This window comes from Carassius gibelio, chromosome B19 (genome assembly GCF_023724105.1).
Source record: "Carassius gibelio isolate Cgi1373 ecotype wild population from Czech Republic chromosome B19, carGib1.2-hapl.c, whole genome shotgun sequence".
Lineage (NCBI taxonomy): Eukaryota > Metazoa > Chordata > Actinopteri > Cypriniformes > Cyprinidae > Carassius > Carassius gibelio.
Window position 1 is genome coordinate 20947432 of NC_068414.1, and position 18462 is coordinate 20965893.

Below are 18462 nucleotides of genomic sequence, written 5' to 3' on the forward strand. Positions count from 1 at the left end.
CTTAATTGCTGTCGAGATGTTTATTTATCATCTTATTTCACATTCAAGCCTTTGTAATATATTTCTGAAAAGGAACTTCGCAAGTAACCGACATACTGTATCTACACATCCACTGTGAGCCACAATGATGGGATCACTTCAGCATAACAGAAACTTACATGAAGTTACATCTTCTCACGTGAGAGTTCATAGAGGAAGAATCTTCAAGACCTCCACAACGTAATGTGGCCAAGATGATGTTTTAGCACCGTTTCACCTAAATTATCGATGAAAACCATTACACAGCTGTTGGAGTCTCTTCCTTGAGTCTGCAAGCGTGTGTGAAAACAAGCCCTCCATATTCCAAAAAGGAAACATTTGATGCATATTAAGAAAACAGCGGTTTTAACATTTATCTCTAGCTTAAAACAAAAGCATTTATTTTATGTATTGAATGAAATGTGCACTGTATACGTAGCAGTTGCATTTTATATAAGACTTCTAGAATGATTTCTTCTCTACAGATTACCGGTGTGCCAAAATTATATATCAAATTCTAAACAGGACCCCAGATTGCACTACATCATTCTTTAAATGACCCGATACTAATCACTCAAACCAGACTGATACATTCAAGTGGAAGGTTGAAAACTGAAAGCAGATGCACTGACGAGATGAATTTAATCAGCAGCAATACTTTTCAGCCCACTGATACAGTCTGACTTCAGTGTGAACGTCTAATGATTGCGGTTTTGGAATGTCTAGCATGCACACAGAGTGATTGTTGTCTAATAATCAAACTTTCTCCATGAACGATTCATGCATACAAGCTGCTATTGCAAAGTGCCATTATCGCAATAGTTTTAAATTAAAGATAAAACCTTAAGACCATATACAGAGGGTAATGTCTCGTTATATCACAAACATGGTTCACGTGTGCCTAATTATGACATAGGAATGGTACCATTTAATCAGCTAATAAACAAACCAAACATTCAAAACCTAAAAAATGCAGTGCAGTTTAAAATTTAAACATTTTGCACAATAAAAAGAACGGCATTCAGCAACAAATGATGTGATACAAACAACCACTGTACATAACAGATGATCACTTATTGGCCAGTAGAGGACAGTGATGTGCAAGACCACAATGACTGAGTGGTTTCAACCCACATATTCACCAAGGTATAAAAAGCATCAGTAATAATAATAGCAAACACATTTTTTTCACATTCAGGTCTACAGTAAAACCAGCAACCAAATATTGTAGAATGTTGAGAAGCCTGGAGCAGTGAACTTCTTTACAAATCACTGTCATTAAGAAAAAAGAACGCTTCCTGGGTAGAACATTTTAAGTCTCTGTGGCTATGACCTGAAAATAAACACAAAAGCCCAGACATGTTTAATGCATGTACATACAACTGTTTAACCCTGAACAAATACACAAACCAGTCTAAGATTGATTTCTGGTCTTGTTGGTATCCAAGCCAGGCTAGCTGCTGTAAGTGCCCTTAAATAGACTAAACCTGTCTGAAACCAGTAAAACAGACCAGCAAACCATCCAAGGCTGTTTATCAGCCGTTTCAGAGGGATCCTAGCTTCTTCTTTTCACATGCTCTAGTTTAAAATAAGATGGTTGCATTTGGTTACTTCAGAAGCAGGTGTTAGGTTCAAACACATGGACTTTGAATGAACTTCACACAGTGGCCATGGTAAACTGCTCTCCGGGCAGCAGTCAGAGTGAAACATTCATTTGGTCTCGGTCCAAACTGCAGCCTCAGTGTCCCAAAATGTTGTTCTCTCCGCCAGAGGCGACCCTGCACTCAGTAACGAGGAGAAAAGCAGTGCACAATACAATCAATGGTGCCATTATACTCTTGAGGTCAAACCGCAATGCTGTGAAACGACAAACAGCAGCACGGATCCATCTAGAACGGACTGTTCTAAAGATCTGTGCCGACTGCTGAGCGTTAATAAATCTTTGGCTGAATGTGAATGTCCTGCTATGAGATGGATGCGAGAACCCTCATCCCCCAAGTCTTTATTTCTCCTGAGTTGAGAGCGAATGTGACAGAAAGCAAAGTCAAAGTGGCTTAGTTGTACCCTGTGCGTTAGAAAGTCGACCATACAAGAGTATCATTGCCGAGCCTGATAGCACAGACACAAAATGGACATTTTCCTCAGCAGTATCAAAGTTTAAGATACTTACGGTCTTAAATGGCTTCTAGCTGTACATTTATGACTGCAAACATGCTTATGATGAGACATAGACTGTTATACACACACACACACACATATATAGATATATATATGATAAAAGTGTTGAAGACATGAAACAAGCTTTGTTAACTGAAACTAAAGATGCTGTCGCATTAGCGTGATTTTGGAGAAAAGCTGTGGGCAAAAAGAGCAATTGTATATCATCAACAGTGAAGTGTGAAGCACAGCTCACACAGAAGTCACACCAAGCAGGTTCCTGTTGGTCAGCGTGGTAAATTCACAAGCAAAATCTGCAAAGGGAACTCAATCGCCCACAAACTCCAGATTCCTAACCAGATTTTGCATGTGAAAATTTGCCTAGAAACGCTAAATGTGCTCGCATCTTAAAGCGGATCAGAGAGAGAACAGAAAACCAAATCTTCAAGCAGATGCAGCAAAAACACATCAATCTAAAACCTCAAAGCTGACATTCGGCTGAGAGGCGAATACACACTCTACATGGCGAATGACACTTCTGTTCTCTCTCTGAGTATGGGACTGTTTGAAGGAAAGCATGAGAATCTGGCTCTGAGAATGAGGGAGGTAGAGACTTCATCTAATCGACTCCCCAAAGTGTTAGCTCCTACAATCTGTTCCCCTTCTGCTGTCAGTCAGTCGTGGTGCCAACCGAGCCCAACCAATACAGACACGCTGTCCCACTCTCATTCTCTCTATGACATCACTTCCACACGTGCGACCCGAGCATTGGATTTGAACCGGGAGCAGCCGCCCCTCCCATGGGCTGCCCGTATCCCATCATGTTACTGGCACCGTAGAAATTGATTCCCGCCATGTGTTGAGTCATCTGTGAGAGAGACAACAGAAACGGTTATTACAGGCAATTAACAGAAAACAACAATAACACTGCCATTTGGTAGATTTCATTTCGTTCTCCTTCATGTTGTTCCAGTGGAACACCAAAAGAGAAACCCTATACCAGTTGTTTTTGTCAATACAGAACAATTAACGGGGACTGAAGCTTTCAAGGAAGCCCTCATGTTCCACAGGGAACTAGGAGACATAAAGAAAAGAGTGAAAAAAAAGTCTCAGAAATGCATTGTAAAAGAGCATCTGCATCTCCATGAGCCACACAACAGCTTCATTTGAGGAACAGATGACATTTAAATGACTATTAACTCAAAAAGTATGTTAACATTTATATGAGTAAGAACAATAATGCTCAAAAATTGGGTGTTTGACTTTTTTTCTTCATATTTGCCAGAAGTCTCATGCTCACTAAGGCTGCAATTATCATCATTTATAAATACAGTAAAAATAAGTATTATTTTGTGGAATATTATTACAATTGCTGTGTATTTTAACCTTTTAAATCATTCCTGTGATGGGAAAGCTGTGCTCAAAAAACATTTCATATTATTCTCAATTGAAAACTACGGTCTACATTCATGATAAATACATGGGAAAAAACTAAATCAAACAAAAAAATAAACAGCACATTCAGTACAGTCCACAGAAGAAAGTAAGTCATACATGACTGGAACAACATGAGGGTGAGTAAATGATGATTGAAACCTAATTAGAAATTTTAAAACGGGTGTTCGTGCAGTAACCAACCCAAAAATGGATTTGAGTTAAACATACATAAAAATGTGTTGGGCTACCACTGTGAACAAAGCGTAGAATATTTGCTGTTTCAAGTCAGCATGGTAATTGTGATTTCAGAGCTTGTCACCTGGCTGATGTTCCACTGCAGCTGTTGGGCCTGCTGTGCTCCATATGCCTGCGGAGGAACTGCTGCCACGCTTCCCATCATCCCGTTCTGCATTCCCATTACGCCCCCCTGCACCCCTGCCATGTACGGAGGTGCAGCTGCCACTCCGGTGTGCGGCATGACACCTGCCTGTCCCAGTATGTTCATCTGTGGAGCCATCATAGGCCCCATCACGCCCTGCTGGGCACCCAGGGCCTGGTATTGGCCGTATCCTGCAGCAGGGACATAGCCCATCTGGGGTGCTCCCATGTACATGCCAGCTAAAACAGAAACCGATAAACATGCATAAACAGCACAAAGGGACAGAAACCATTTCAAATATGCCTTCAGCCTGAATCTAATCTCACCATGAGCAGCCATGTTTGTTTGTGGTGCTGTACTGCTATACAGGGACAAGATTGAGTCCTTAGACATCTTTTTTCCGCTGTCCTCACTTTTGGAGGGAGGATCCAGAAACAGGCTGAGGTTTTCGGGCGCTGATGCTGCTACCCGTCCAGTAGGCATGGATCCTGAGCTAGGCTACAGTGGAGAAAAAAAAAAAAAAAACTTAAACTACTTGGTTGCATTATATGCATGAAACACTCAAATGATAGTTAAAGGACAGTGAGAATGACATGAAAACTCTGGGCTGTTTGAGACCCTTTACCGTGCTCCTGGAGGAGTTTGAGGTGCTTACGGCAGCAGGCAGAGAGCTGAAGAGGTCGAGGGCGGGACTGACTTCAGTGCTCGGTTTGCCATTGGACACGGTAGCTTGAGGAGCAGGGGCATCTGAGAAAGAACGTTTTTTAACACCAGGCATCTAGATTGTGATTGTACTGATGTGTATGGTGTGTTTGTTAGCTTCTTACCTAGTCCTAGTAAGTCATTAACGGACTGTGACTGCTTTGGACTGTTTTTGAATGGTTGTGACTCGTCTTTTTTCTAAAAGACAAACAAACATCATCATGTGTTAACGATGGAAACACCATTTTGTTATTTAAATGAGAGTCGTTCAATCAAGATGTCAATTTGAAAGTCAATTTGGAAGGCTCCTTTAGAAATTTCTAATGGGATTTTAAAATGAACATGTTTTGTGGTTGTGTTCAGTTTATGTATATGGGTATGCAGTGTATGGTTAGAACAAAGCATGAACGTCTCTTCCAATATTATTAACCACAATTGTACTCGGAAATCAAATACTGCTATTCTAAAAACCCAAATAGGAATTCCTAAAGGAATGCATTTTCAATTATTATTTGTATAGTTTATTATAATAAAAATAATACAATTAAAATAAGTCCACAAATGCAGAAACTCACCAGCTTCATCTTTTCAAAAACAACAGGAGCCTCTTTCGTCACTGTCTCACTCTTTTCTTTCTGACAATGTAAAGAAAACTAATTTGATTATTTTACAAAATCAATTTCTAATTACAATTTTTAATTACAACATTTCAGGACTTACCCTGAAGGACTGGATGTCAATGCATTTATCCATATATTTCTTCTTATCATATTTGTCACGGATAAAAATCTCAGCCGCTCTGTAAGGTGTAGCTTAAGGAAACCTTTAACAGGAGGGGAGAAGAAGCTTTAACGTTGCACACACACACACACACACACACACACACACACACACACACACACACACACACACACACACACTGTATATACAGTCAGTGTTAAAGGATACTGGTCTGTCTCAGGGCGCTGGAAGCACTTTGGTAAAAAGGCCTCGTATAGTCGCCGAGCTTTGGCATTCCCCATCTCCTGAACAGACTGAGCACAACACAAACTCATCCATATCAATCAGCCATACACACAGATCACACATAAAAGCAGAAACCTTGATCCACAAAGCTTACCTGTATCTGCTCATGAGTCCACTGGTCCAGGTTTACAGATTTAACTCGTGATATGTGAACGCCAAGATTCCGATGGATTCCTGCACAGCGGATACAAATGAAGATTCCAAGATTCCAGGAAGCCCATCTGGGACCTGATGGACAAAGAAAACTACAGTTTAATCTATTTTTAATGATAAAAATAGTCTAATTAATACTGAAATTCAGGAATTTAATTCAAAAGATCATTACATCTTAAAAAACTAAAATTTTTATCAATCATTGTAGAAGAGCGATTCATTTCCCGGAATGCTCTAATTTATTCAAAAAGTTCTTTGTCACAAAAATTTGACACCAACATTAATTTTTGCAGATGGTGTCACATATCCTTTAAAATTCAACAGGTTCCTCTTCCGGTCATTCCAATACAACTTCCTGTGGGGTGTGGCCAATTCAATTCAAATGCCATTCTGTAGATTGAAAGTGAGCCAGTTCTCAAAATCTGAATTCAGCCCAACCCTGACTGAAGCCATTTAATGAGTCAGTGAAGGAGAGAATGGACAGAAAAACACAGACAGAAGGGAGCGGGAGATAGAGGGAGCCTGCTGAGGAGTGATATTTACATTCTCCTGCTTGGCATTAGAAGAGAAAATAAGCAGCTTCACGCACTGCAATGACTAATCCAGTTTGGGCAGTCATGTGGACACACTGGCACAACGCTGATAACACACACCCACCAGCCCCTGCAGCATCTGTAGTCCTTCCCACTGCTCTTAAATTACAGGTGTATGAAGACACACAGTCATGATAAAGCCCACACTACCTTCAACAAACTCATCTGAATCAGAACCATGCCTCAAGGTGCATATATACGTGCTGTTATCACCATTTTTTTCTACTTCAAACACGTTATGTAACTGTACTCTCTCGAGACATGAGCAAGCTTCAAAGACGATGGCTAAGACAAACATTGAGCTTTTCTTCTGACGCGATATCAGTTTTGGCCAGTAGGTGGCAGGACTACATTAAGTTACAGTTCTGGCTGGTCTCCTGATGTGATGTCACAGAGGATTGTTGTGGCAACAGTTCTGCTTAATTGCTTAGAGTTCTCTGGAACAAGCCCACAGCCTTCTGGGACGGTCATACCTGCTGTTCACACAGCGCACCTGCTGTGCTTATATTCATCTGAGTGGATCTAATCTGACGCATAATAGACAGTTTGCCTCTAACCTTGAGTAAGCATCAATACGACACGCCCATGGGCCGTCCTCTGACAGTCTCGTGCGTACTGCATACAGAACTCAAAAGCACTTTTAAAAATAACAAACTCCAATCAGATTCTGAGGGTTGTGTGGAAGTAACTGGATTTGACAAAGTTTGCTTTGCATTAAATCTTTGGAAAAAAAAAATATATATATTTTGAGTAGGAAAAGAAACAGAATCATTTTAACGATTCTGTTTGTTCAGCAATTCTATGGAATTATTCTTTTAGTAGTTTTATTAGAAAAATAAACAACAGTTTTATTTAGTAAGAATGAATAAAATTCATCAAAAGAAAGAGTAAAAACTTTCATATTTCTAAAAATTGTATATTTTAATAATTAGCATTATAATATATATATATTTTTAATTCTGTTCTTTTGAACTTCCTATTCATCAAAAATAATCTTTTAAAAATGTACAATAGTTTCCACCCAAAATGTTTACCAGCACAACTGTTTCCAATAATAATAATAATAATAATAATAATAATAATAATAATGTGTCTTTGCACCAAATCAGCATATTAATGTTTTCTGAAAGATTGTGTTATACTGAAGATGTAGTAGCTTCTGAAAATTACATTTTGCCATCACAGGAATATATTAAATATATTAAAGTAGAAAACTGTTATTATTAATTATATATATATATATATATATATATATATATATATATATATATATATATATATATATATATATATATATATATATATATATATATATATATATATATATAATATATGTTATAATATTAACAATAATGTGTTACACTATTTTCAGGTGTCCTTGTTACAGTGTAATTATATATTTAAGTACCGGGCAATATTATTTAACTACATGCATCTACTATATGGTTAGGGTTATGCTTGCATGTATATGCATAATTAAGTGTTTTTTTTAATAGTAAGTACATGTAAAGTGTAACAAGGACACCTTAAAATAAAGTGGTATTTAAATTTTTTTGAACAGCGAACAATATGATAGCATATTTTATTCATGAATATCTGTAAAATATTACTGAAAAAAACAGTGTATATTTTTGTCTACATATTATGAATATAGTAAGTGATTCAATGAAAAAGATTCAACTCATGAGAGTCATTTGTTTAGGAAATTGACTATATTGGTTGAATCAATTGAAAAGAACCTTAAAAATAAATTAAATATTCACAAACAGGACTGCAAAATGAATTTTCTAAGTTATATATGTGAAATAAGTTCTTCAAATAAATGAACTAACAAAAGCACCACTGGACTTCTGATTGAGCCATATAACTAACGAACATACATTCATTTATTTATTGCACTATTCTATTATTGTGCTGTTATCTGATGCTATTTCAGATGCACTCACTCCTAAACAGCACATAAAACAAATAAACTGTGGATGGGAGCTTTAAATGTCATTCAGATGGTCTCTTCCTGTTTAAGTGGGCGGAAGTGGACCAGTCTGTATTCTGGAAATCAATGGAGAGGCTAAAAGCGGACCATCTAACCTTGTTTGTTTTCAGTTTCTTTGTACCAGAAAAAACTTGGGAAAGCCAAAATCCAATCATGAAATCGGAGCTCTGATATTTATTCCGCTATAAATGTGTTGATTTGGCCCTTAGAGGAGCACCAGGGCTTGGGTTTACGTCTGCAGTATGCTCACGGTCATCTGAGATTTGGCACAGGCTCTAATGTGAGATGGCCCTGTGCCAGAGGAAAGGGATATTCCCAACGGGACGCATGCTGGTTCACTGCAGCTGTATAAAACACAATTTTGATGAGCTCTTGTGTGCTGTGGGCCTCTTTAGATTACCTATTCATCCTCCACCTACAAATATTCCTCCTCTCTCTCCGTCTCCCGCTGAACCCTGCATGGCTAAGGGGTAATCAGCTTGAGCGGTATTACTGGAGGACGTCAGCTCAAGCACAGAGAGAGAGAGAGAGAGAGAGAGAGAGAGAGAGAGAGAGAGAGAGAGAGAGAGAGAGAGTTTTCATGTGGGATGGAGGACGGACTGAAGAACATGTGCGGCTGTGATAAACAGACATGTGGAGTCAGGCAGGTTTCAGGGTGAAGCACAAAAGAGATGCAGAACTGAACAGATAGATTCGCACAAGCAGATCACACTTATTAGCGTGTTAGAGCGAGAGTCTGAGAAAGGACACACGCCAAGCCACCTGTTTACTAGTGGTACTTGCTAAACCAAACTTCACCATGCTTGTACTCACAGTTTGGGATTTGAACCCAGTGGGAAAATAGACAAGATTCCTTGAATAGGCAGCTTATAGATGAGATGTGTGTTGTTTTCTTTATAATTATTATTATTTATTTTTTATGGTAGGCACAATAGTACAGAGGCAATGCAAGGCAAGTTTATTTGTATAGCACATTTCATACACAATGGTAATTCAAGTGCTTTACATAAAAGGAAGTAAAACTATCATTAAAAATAAATGAATTTAAAACAGTTAAGAATAGAAAATGATTATATATAAAATCGAGTGCAAGGTAGCACAGTGCTTATTCAATAAATGCACAGCTAAACAGATGAGTTTTAAGTCTGGAATTAAACGTGACTAATGTTTTAACACATCTGATATCTTCTGGAAGCTGGTTCTAACTGTGAAGGGCATAATAGCTAAAAGCGGACTCCCCTTGTTTTGTGTATTTCTAACTGACTCGATCCTAATGATCTGAGTGGATCCTGAGTGGAATGAGCATCACAGCTCAATATTCCCTAAATGACCACCACAAGAATCTTCTGTTTTATTAAACGGTGTCCAGTAGCTGGCTAACAGACAAGATTTTATCCCCATATATTTGTTGATAAATACAGGACAAGTATATAAATAAATATAAAAAAACGTATGTTGTACTTGATTTATAAATACATTAAAACATGAAATAGAACACATTATGTACTTTAAATACATTTTTAACCGGCAGCCATATCACCCTGGAGCCCAAGACCGGTTGCCCACTGAAGTTAAGCAGAGCTGAGCCTGGTCAGTACAGGGATGGGACACCTCCTGAGAAAACTAGGTTGCTGCTGGAAGAGGTGCTAGTGAGGCCAGCAGGGGGTGTGTGGGTCCTAGCATCCCAGTGTAGTGATGGGGACACTATACTGTCAACATGCACCATCCTTCGGATGAGACGTTAAACCGAGGTCCTGACTCTCTGTGGTCAGTAAAAATACCAGGATGTCTTTCGAAAAGAGTAGAGGTGTGACCTCGGCATCCTGGCTAAATTCGCCCATTGGCCTCTGACCATCATGGCCTCCCAACAATTCCCACATCCACTCTGTCTCCTCTCCACCAGTAAGCTGGAGTGTGGTGGGCGTTCTGGCGCACTATGGCTGCCGTCACATCATCCAGGTGGATGCTGCACACTGGTGGTGGTACCCCGACAATGTAAAGTGCTTTGCGTGCCTAGAAAAGCGCTATATAAATGTAAGGAATTATTAATAATAATAATAATAATAATAATAATAATAATTATTATTATTATTATTATTATTATTATTTTTATTATTATTATATTATTATTATTATTATTATTATTATATTTAACATATGAATATTATGGGACCAAATTAAATTATATATTCTGCATTCTTACTAATTTTATACATTTATTACAAATAATCATATTTACACACTACTTTTTTATTTTTAATGTAACAAAAAAGTATCTTATGCTAACCGAGCCTGTGTTTATTTTATCAAAATAACAGCAAATCGCGTAAAATATTATCATAAAATTACAAATAATCATTTTTGGTTTTATTAGATTTACATTTATATGTAATTTATTCCTGTGATGAATTTTCACCAGCCTTTACTCCAGTCTTCTATTATTGTCACACGATCCTTCAGAAATTATTCTAATAGGCTGATTTGCTGCTCAAGAAATTTTATTATTGTTATTTTCATCAATGGAGATTTTTTAAATGTATTAGAAAATTACATGAAGTATTCTTTGACAAATAAAAAGTTCAAAAGAAAAACTTTTTCAAAACCTAAACCTTTGAACGGTACTGTATAGTGTAAAATGTTGCTAAAATGGTATGTACTGTAGGCAGATCAAATCAGAGCTACTGGCAGACACCGTTTTTAATATGGAGCCCTGCATTTCCTTGACACAGACTGTTGATCTACAAGAAAGAGTGAACATCTTCCCTCCAGCTCGACAGGAGTCTTTTGTACAGTGTCTGTGTGGAAATGTACAGGGCCGCAAAGCTGTCGTAATGTTGCTGTTAAAGTTACATTAAGATGCTGTGATCTACAATGTGTTCCTCTGACAGACAGCACTCTAGTCTGCCAAAAGAGGGATGCAACAACACACACGCGCGGGAGCGCTCCTGAACCAAACAACAAGAAAGAAGAAACAGAAAACATGGACTTTGGTTGGCCCTGCTGTCAGAGGATGTGTACCAAACAAACATGGGGCCTAACACACAGATAGTGGACATTCTCTTGAATACATAGAAACTAGACAGACCTGTTCAGGATGCATTAGGTGCATTAGTCTCACATCTCAAAACAAGAATCTGAGAAGCTCTAAATGGATCGGCACTAAGAAAAGCATTATGGGGGAATCACAGACCGGGCTGTGAACTAAAGACCCAGTTTCTCCAAATGGCTTGAGGGATTGCTGGTCTGTAACGCTGCCAGTTTTTCTGGGAACCTTAGGGCTTCTCCTATCGCAAAATAACCAGAGGACATGAACTGACTCTGGCACTCTCAGAGCAGATGGGCTTCTTGTTTTATTCAGGATAAAAATTCATTGAAGACAGGCCTTGTTCTTAATTATGTAGACATGAAGTCTGCAGTCTGACTCTCATGCTAATCTCCAAAACCGACGGGACACTTGGAGAACGGGGCCGGTTGTAGCTCTGTTATGATGTCTCTCATTAATTGTAGGACGTCTGCAACACCTAAATATACAACATTACTAACACCAGTTTTTGAACCAAGTGTTAACTCCATATATACCAAATACCATTTTATAAGTGTGCCAAAGCAGTGACCACACAGGTCAGACCCTGGGAATGTGCAGACTACAGGAACTAAAGTTCACATTTCCAGACGCTCTATTTAAATGAGGGCTGCCAAAGGCAATGTGTTATCTTGTCAAAATCATGGTGAATGTGATCTGCAAACATTATTGTGGTCCGAAATTACTGATGCAGATTCTAAAGAAGCCTGCATATACTTCTCCTATAATTTATATATTCATCCTAATTTTGTGAAGATAGATCATATTAAAGGAATAGTTTAATATTTTTTTAGTGCTAAAGGGAAAACCAAAAAAGAAAATCACCCTCATAATTTAACATGTTGTTCCAAACCTGTATGAGTTTCTGTCTTCTGTTGAACACACGCAAAAAAAGACATTTCGAAGAACCAAAATGATGACAGCATCTTCTTTGGATTTTCTTTTAACATTAAAAGTTCGTTGCGTATTTACTTTAATTTCTTGATTGTTTATTTAGCCTCTTAACCAATGTTCCTGGGGTTGCACTTTATTTTACAGCACGTGTACTAACATGTAATTATAGTGTACTTACAGTGTATTTATCTAAGAAAGTTCTGGTAACACAAGGTAACTACAATGGGGTAGGGTTAGATTTAGGGGTAGGTTCAGGGTTAGTACCTAGTTATTACCTAGTTATTGTAATTACTATAATAAGTACATAGTATGTACATGAGGAACAGGACTGTAAAATAAAGTGCTACCGTTCCTGGACTGTAGAGAGTACTAAATACTTACAGTGAAGTGAAGAGCATCATGTGGCAACCATGTGAATAAAAGCCTTTCATTCATTCCTGAGTTGTGCATCAGCTTCTAAAATAACAACTGTATAACTCAAAACTAAATGTTACAAAGAGATAGTGATGCTTCTAGCACATGATGCACGGAATCAACATCTGATATAGCCTATTAAAAATGATCAGAAACATCAAAGAAATGTCTTTGCAAATACATTCAAATGGTATCCTTGTATGTTCTTGTTTATTAGATGCCATTACAACCATTTTCTCACTGGTTTCATTTTCTCACAACAACTAGTTTGTTTAGTTCATGAATTTAGAGCTAAGAGTTGCTGAATGCATCACACTAGAGAATATACATTTTTACAGAACTCAGAAAACGTACCAATTAATTCAATTCACTGCAGTTTCCAGCTAAAATGGCCACTAGTGACAGTAAAACACTTAACATTTTTTACTATTACAACAATTTGTAATTATAGTTCTGATTATTTTGTGTGGTTTCTTTCCCAATAAAACACATAACCAACTCCATTTGATTGGCTTTTCTGAAGTAAAATTGCTCGGGAGCTCACCTAGTACAGCACAAGCCACGATAAAAGAGGTCAAACACTTATGAAAGCAAGCTGAAACAACATGGTGAATATGTTTTTATCTTTATGTTTTTAAGTTTGCTTTTGTTAACACTTGGTTATGTTGGGTTTGAGGTGCTATGCATTTTGTGTTATTTTCAAATGCGAAATATCATTCTAGTGACAATTTACATCTAGTGAGGTTGAACATTTTATTTTGAAAGCGTAGCAAAATGCAAAAGCAAAAAATTTTGAAGACTAAGACACATTTTTCCAATGAGCCCGTGTTGGAACAGAAGTACACTGGCTCCACGGTGAGAGACTGAAAGGGTCTATAAGGGACAGCCATCGTGTCCCCCAGCACCACATCCTCATTCCACTCCAGCCTCCACAGCGATATCTCCATGACAACGGCAGAACAAGAGAATGCAAATGAGCCTCATACCAAGGTGTTCTGGGAGAAAAAGTCACATGTGAAACCACTTCCGCTCTTTGATTTCCGTTTCATTCAGCTGTTTAAACAAAGACTGTCTCCCACATACAAGCAAACTGCCACTAAACAACGAAATAAAGGAACTGAAAGGACCACACACACAATGAGAAAGGATGTAAGTGTAAACGATGACAGACATGAAGATAAGAAACAGTCCTTTAATGAGAGATGCACACAGTTCCAGCTGTTCCAGCAGCTCAACGAATCCATCGTTAAATGCCGGCATCAGTTGAACTCTAGAGATTATTATATCCAGGGGTGCACATAATCTCATAAGAGAACCTGGAGATTTGGTTTGGTCCTCACACTGCATATAGAGAGACCCATTAAATGCTACAATAAAAAATGAATTAATAATAGTTATAATATTATTACACTTTATTTAGTTTTTTAAAAATTAAATAATAGTAAATAAACTAAATAATAGTGTGATAATATCATTAAAAATAAAAAAGGAGTCCTAGTATTAAATATAAATGCATTTATTTTATTGTAAATAAACTTAAAAATAAAATGTTTACTACTTTGTTTTGTATCTTTAAGAAGAATCGCTTTATGTATTCCCCAATTTTAAGTCGCTTTGGAAAAAAGCGTCTAAAAATAAATAAACAAAAGCGTTTCCATCATATTCAAACTTAAAATCAGCAGGCTTTTATTTTGGCGGGTTGCCGGCAAGTAAGTATACACGCTTCTGGATTTAGCGCTGCTGCTGATTAAAGCGCGTCAGTGGATGAATGTCACAGTTTTGTATTGTGCTTTGAAACGGTAGGCCTAGATTTATGCTTTCAGGTTGAGAATAAAACTTATATAGTACAGTTTGTGATCCAAAATGGTAACTGTGCATTAACAGCTGTCAACCATGTATGTACGCAAATGCGCTGTCAGAACATGTTTATATTACGAATTTTTTATTTTGATCATGCATAAGGACCTGCGGACCACTTATGTGCACCCCTGATTATAGCTACTTGTATAACCTCCATGATTGCAGCTCAACTTTAAATTACAGACTGCTGAAAGTGAGCTTCAGCCATAACAGGAAAAAACAAGTACCTAGTTACCACCACACAATGTTGCTAACATAACACGCTTAAAGGAAGCCATCAAAGGAAATCTATACTGTACTTAAACTCCGTTACTGCAGCTTCCTACAACAACAACAACACAATAGCTGCGTCTATTTCTGAATGTGCTTACAATCATTTACCATGGACAAAAATGTGAATTTTGTGCCCTGCAGACAAAACACATGGCAGGGCGGTACCAACACAATACTCTGTCTATCACATGCCACTCTTCAACAATAACAACGATCTTCCCTATGATGCACAACTCTTGTGTGCTGTGGAAACTGTGTAGCCTGTAAAAAGAAACAGGATGATTTCCACACCTTAAACTCTTCAGCACAAGTTGCTCATTAGGTCTTTGAACCACCTGCCCTATTCAGAAGTGTAAAGGCATAGTATCACTACGGCAAAGTGCTATACAGAGAAGCAGTAATGAGTTCAAAAAGCACAAAATGTCAGTTAACCATTAAACACAACTTCCGCCACAGTTGAAACACAAAATACAGCTTGTTTGTTTCTGTGTGATTACATGTGAAAATGACTCTTGCATTGATAATCTAACCTGTTAGCCTTGCTTGACCTCTGCAAGCTGCTGTTTACAAGAATGGATTTTACTGCTTGTAGGATCATTTCCTTTTTTTCAAAGCGAGGAAATGGTGTGGCTGTACTTCCCATGCTTCTCCTCCTACCCCAGGGTAACAATGTTTAGACATATTTGTGTTTCGGAGTATGAAAAAGGGAACAGACATGTTAACCAACCAAGTGGCACTTTCAAAGCAAGAAGTGGAGCATTCAAACAAGCTCAGTACAAGGCAGTACAAGACAGGGAGGGCTGGGAACACAGATTACATCTGACCAATAGCAGCCGGCCACTCAGAACAAGAAGAAGGGCAGAACTGTGTCCCATTAGGGCTGGAGGTCAAACAGGGAAGTCTGCCAACATAAAGTGTTTGAAAGCAGAATCACAGAAGCAGCATAGTTTGGCTAGCACAACTGTTTATGTGTGTACTGTGATTTGTGCAATGTTGTGCAACACAAGATAATGTGAAATTTAACCACAACAGCAATATCCTCTTAGTGCAATCTCAAGCTGAAAACAAAATGTTATTTCAACTCTTTATCCCATGGTCCAATCAATACAGTGGTTATTTAGAAAAAATAAACAAGCAAATAAATAAATAAATCCTGTATCCATTAAGAAAAAAAAAAAAAAGGTTGTGCTGATGCACGAATTAGTTGCAAAAACAGCTGTATTGCACAAGGCCTATTACTTTGACTAGTGTTTTCTTTTGCTTAAAATTGTACCTTGTAGCTGACAAAGTGAGAAGATAAATGCAAAAATCTGCTTTGTTGTTTTGTATGCATGCGCAAAACAACAGGATTTTTTCTGTTGTCTCTTAGTAGACAAGACAAAAAAAATGTCGAGTAACATTTGTTTATGCACCACACCTGAACAGATATTATGTGCATGCGGAAAAATCACACCAGACAAATGGCGATTCATTAACTTGAATCGGTTATTTCAAACAGTTCTTTTCAAACAATTAGTATGAAAACAGGAATTTTCATATTTGGACTTTGTCATCACGTGGTACTTTTTTATGCTATAAAACATTTTAATAAGGCCATAGAGGCATATTCCTGGTTATAATTTTTTTTTTAATTATGTTTTGTTAAATAAATGTGTATATAATTTCATGTGTCCCAATTCAGTCCAGCCAACCAGCTCATAAAAAAAAATATTTTATAGAACGTAAATAATTGCCATTTACTAATGAAGAAATATAATAAGAAAAGTTTTATAAAATACTATTTTTTTAAAAACAACTCGTTTCATATCCTTGTAGATCTACAAGGATATGAAACAAGTTGTTTTAAAAAATAACATTTTACAAAACAGTTCAGCTCTCGTTTAACTTAATGTCAATTTAGTAGCATATCTCTCTCATTACCCTACTGTTGGATATGTCAAGAGACAGTTATTAAAGTGAGCGAGCTGTTTCTGGCTTAAAACTGTCTTACAAGCCTTTCAGGAAACATACAAACCCAGACCGGTTCAACCGATTCATCAAAAAGATCCGATTCATCATCATCACACCCAACCCAACTGATGTAAAACACACAGGGCCTAACCCAAACCTCTCTCACACACACAAACACTGACCATAAACTCAGTTTCTAACTATTTATTTTGTATTTGTTTAATGCAAAGATAAAGTGAAATATGAATCTTACCTTTGGCGTTACAATCAGCGCAAAACTTGTTTTCCTCCAGCGCGAGAAGAGATGTGAGAACAGTCTGATAGCGGTCAATGTCTTTGACTGATTTACCCGTCATCTTCAGAAATCAGTCTCTCACTGATATACCTACTCCGTATTCAATAGTCCAACGCCGCTGAGAAGATGTTCAGATGTCTGTCCGTTAATGAAACACACCGGGAAGTGGATCGCTGTCTGTCACAACCGGCTGCTGCTGCTGCAGATGAAGAGACAAACACACACTAACGTTACTGTACTGCTGGCTTCCGCTAATCATACCAGGAAGAGGAAAATGCATTGAACCACTGCTCATATAAAAACAACACCATATTCCTCGCTGTACATTCGCTGGTCCTTAACAGCCAACTTTCCACCCGCAGTATCAGAGACACATATCGAGTAACCTAACGTTATTACTCTCGCTTAGTCACAGCACTGCATCTGTTGTGCCTACTTCCGGTCGCCAGACATGTGCTGTTTAAAAACATTCAGAGTGTAAAAGACGGCACAACTAAATCCGTCTTTTCATAGACAACTGCGGTCGTGATGTTCGCTGCTCAATGACGTGAATTACAACCTCTTTGTGTAATTTCAAGAATATGGGAAATTGCGCCACCCTGCGGGGAAAAACGACACTGCGAACACAGTGTAACATTCATTCATGGTCGTGTTGTCACGCAGGCATGATGTATTAAGGATAATTAGTAGCTTACTAACAAGTCAAAAGTTAAATTAATCGAATACCCCTCCCCCCCCTTCAATGGTTTTGTATTACTTTCAAACGAAGTAGGGCAGGCTATACAGATTTTAGCAAAAAGGTTGAAAATGTGTTCCCAGTGTATTTTTTATTATTATTATGATCACTGTTTTTTTTTATTGATTCATGTGTTAAAATTAATGAAATAAAAAGATTGTGACAATGATTGTGTTCAGTGATTTTTAGTGTTTACATTTAGTTTAACAGCCCATTACAGATTATTAAAGGATAGATCCCACTGTTAAAGTTCATTCTATATCAGTGTTGTTATCGCTAACAAAAACTGCAGCTAAACACTAGTACAAACATTTTTTTTTGTTAATTGAAATAAAATACAGTACACTTATAAAATTAGATAAGATTTTAAATGCTGCTTAATGAAATAAGAAATCTAATGTCAAGTTACTAAAAAAAAAAAAAAAAAAAAAAAAAAAAAAAAACTGAAAAGAAAAATTCACAAATAGTAGCCTACATAGAAATGTTTAAAACAAATAGAT

At 37.5% G+C, this 18462-nt stretch overlaps 1 protein-coding gene across 4 annotated transcripts; it reads right to left on the reverse strand.

Moving 5' to 3' along the window:
• Positions 1-5: 5 nt before the first annotated feature.
• On the reverse strand, positions 6-17773 carry LOC127979371 (stromal membrane-associated protein 2). Of its 4 annotated transcripts, XM_052584788.1 has the most exons (11): positions 17535-17773; positions 17185-17425; positions 5814-5947; positions 5642-5727; positions 5414-5492; positions 5269-5346; positions 4819-4891; positions 4611-4738; positions 4318-4489; positions 3932-4230; positions 6-3043 (listed from the first exon to the last, which is right to left on the reverse strand). In XM_052584788.1, the coding sequence occupies exons 2-11, from the start codon at positions 17285-17287 to the stop codon at positions 2918-2920; spliced, it is 1278 nt and encodes a 425-aa protein (XP_052440748.1). In that variant the 5' UTR covers positions 17288-17425; positions 17535-17773; the 3' UTR covers positions 6-2917. The 4 variants fall into 4 exon arrangements, with proteins under 4 accessions (XP_052440748.1, XP_052440750.1, XP_052440749.1 ...); XM_052584790.1 differs by having other exon boundaries at positions 5269-5328; positions 17185-17772; XM_052584789.1 differs by having other exon boundaries at positions 4617-4738; positions 17185-17772.
• Positions 17774-18462: the final 689 nt, after the last annotated feature.

What these genes read in the sequence shown, in the direction of transcription:
- LOC127979371 (XM_052584788.1), bottom strand. Translation starts at nt 17,287, where the DNA reads ATGACGGGTAAATCAGTCAAAGACATTGACCGCTATCAGACTGTTCTC. An exon ending in CGCTGATTGTAACGCCAAAG is followed by an intron (nt 5,948 to 17,184) that starts GTAAGATTCATA and finishes TTTGTCCATCAG; the next exon opens with GTCCCAGATGGGCTTCCTGG. An exon ending in TGCAGTGGAACATCAGCCAG is followed by an intron (nt 3,044 to 3,931) that starts GTGACAAGCTCT and finishes TCTCTCTCACAG; the next exon opens with ATGACTCAACACATGGCGGG.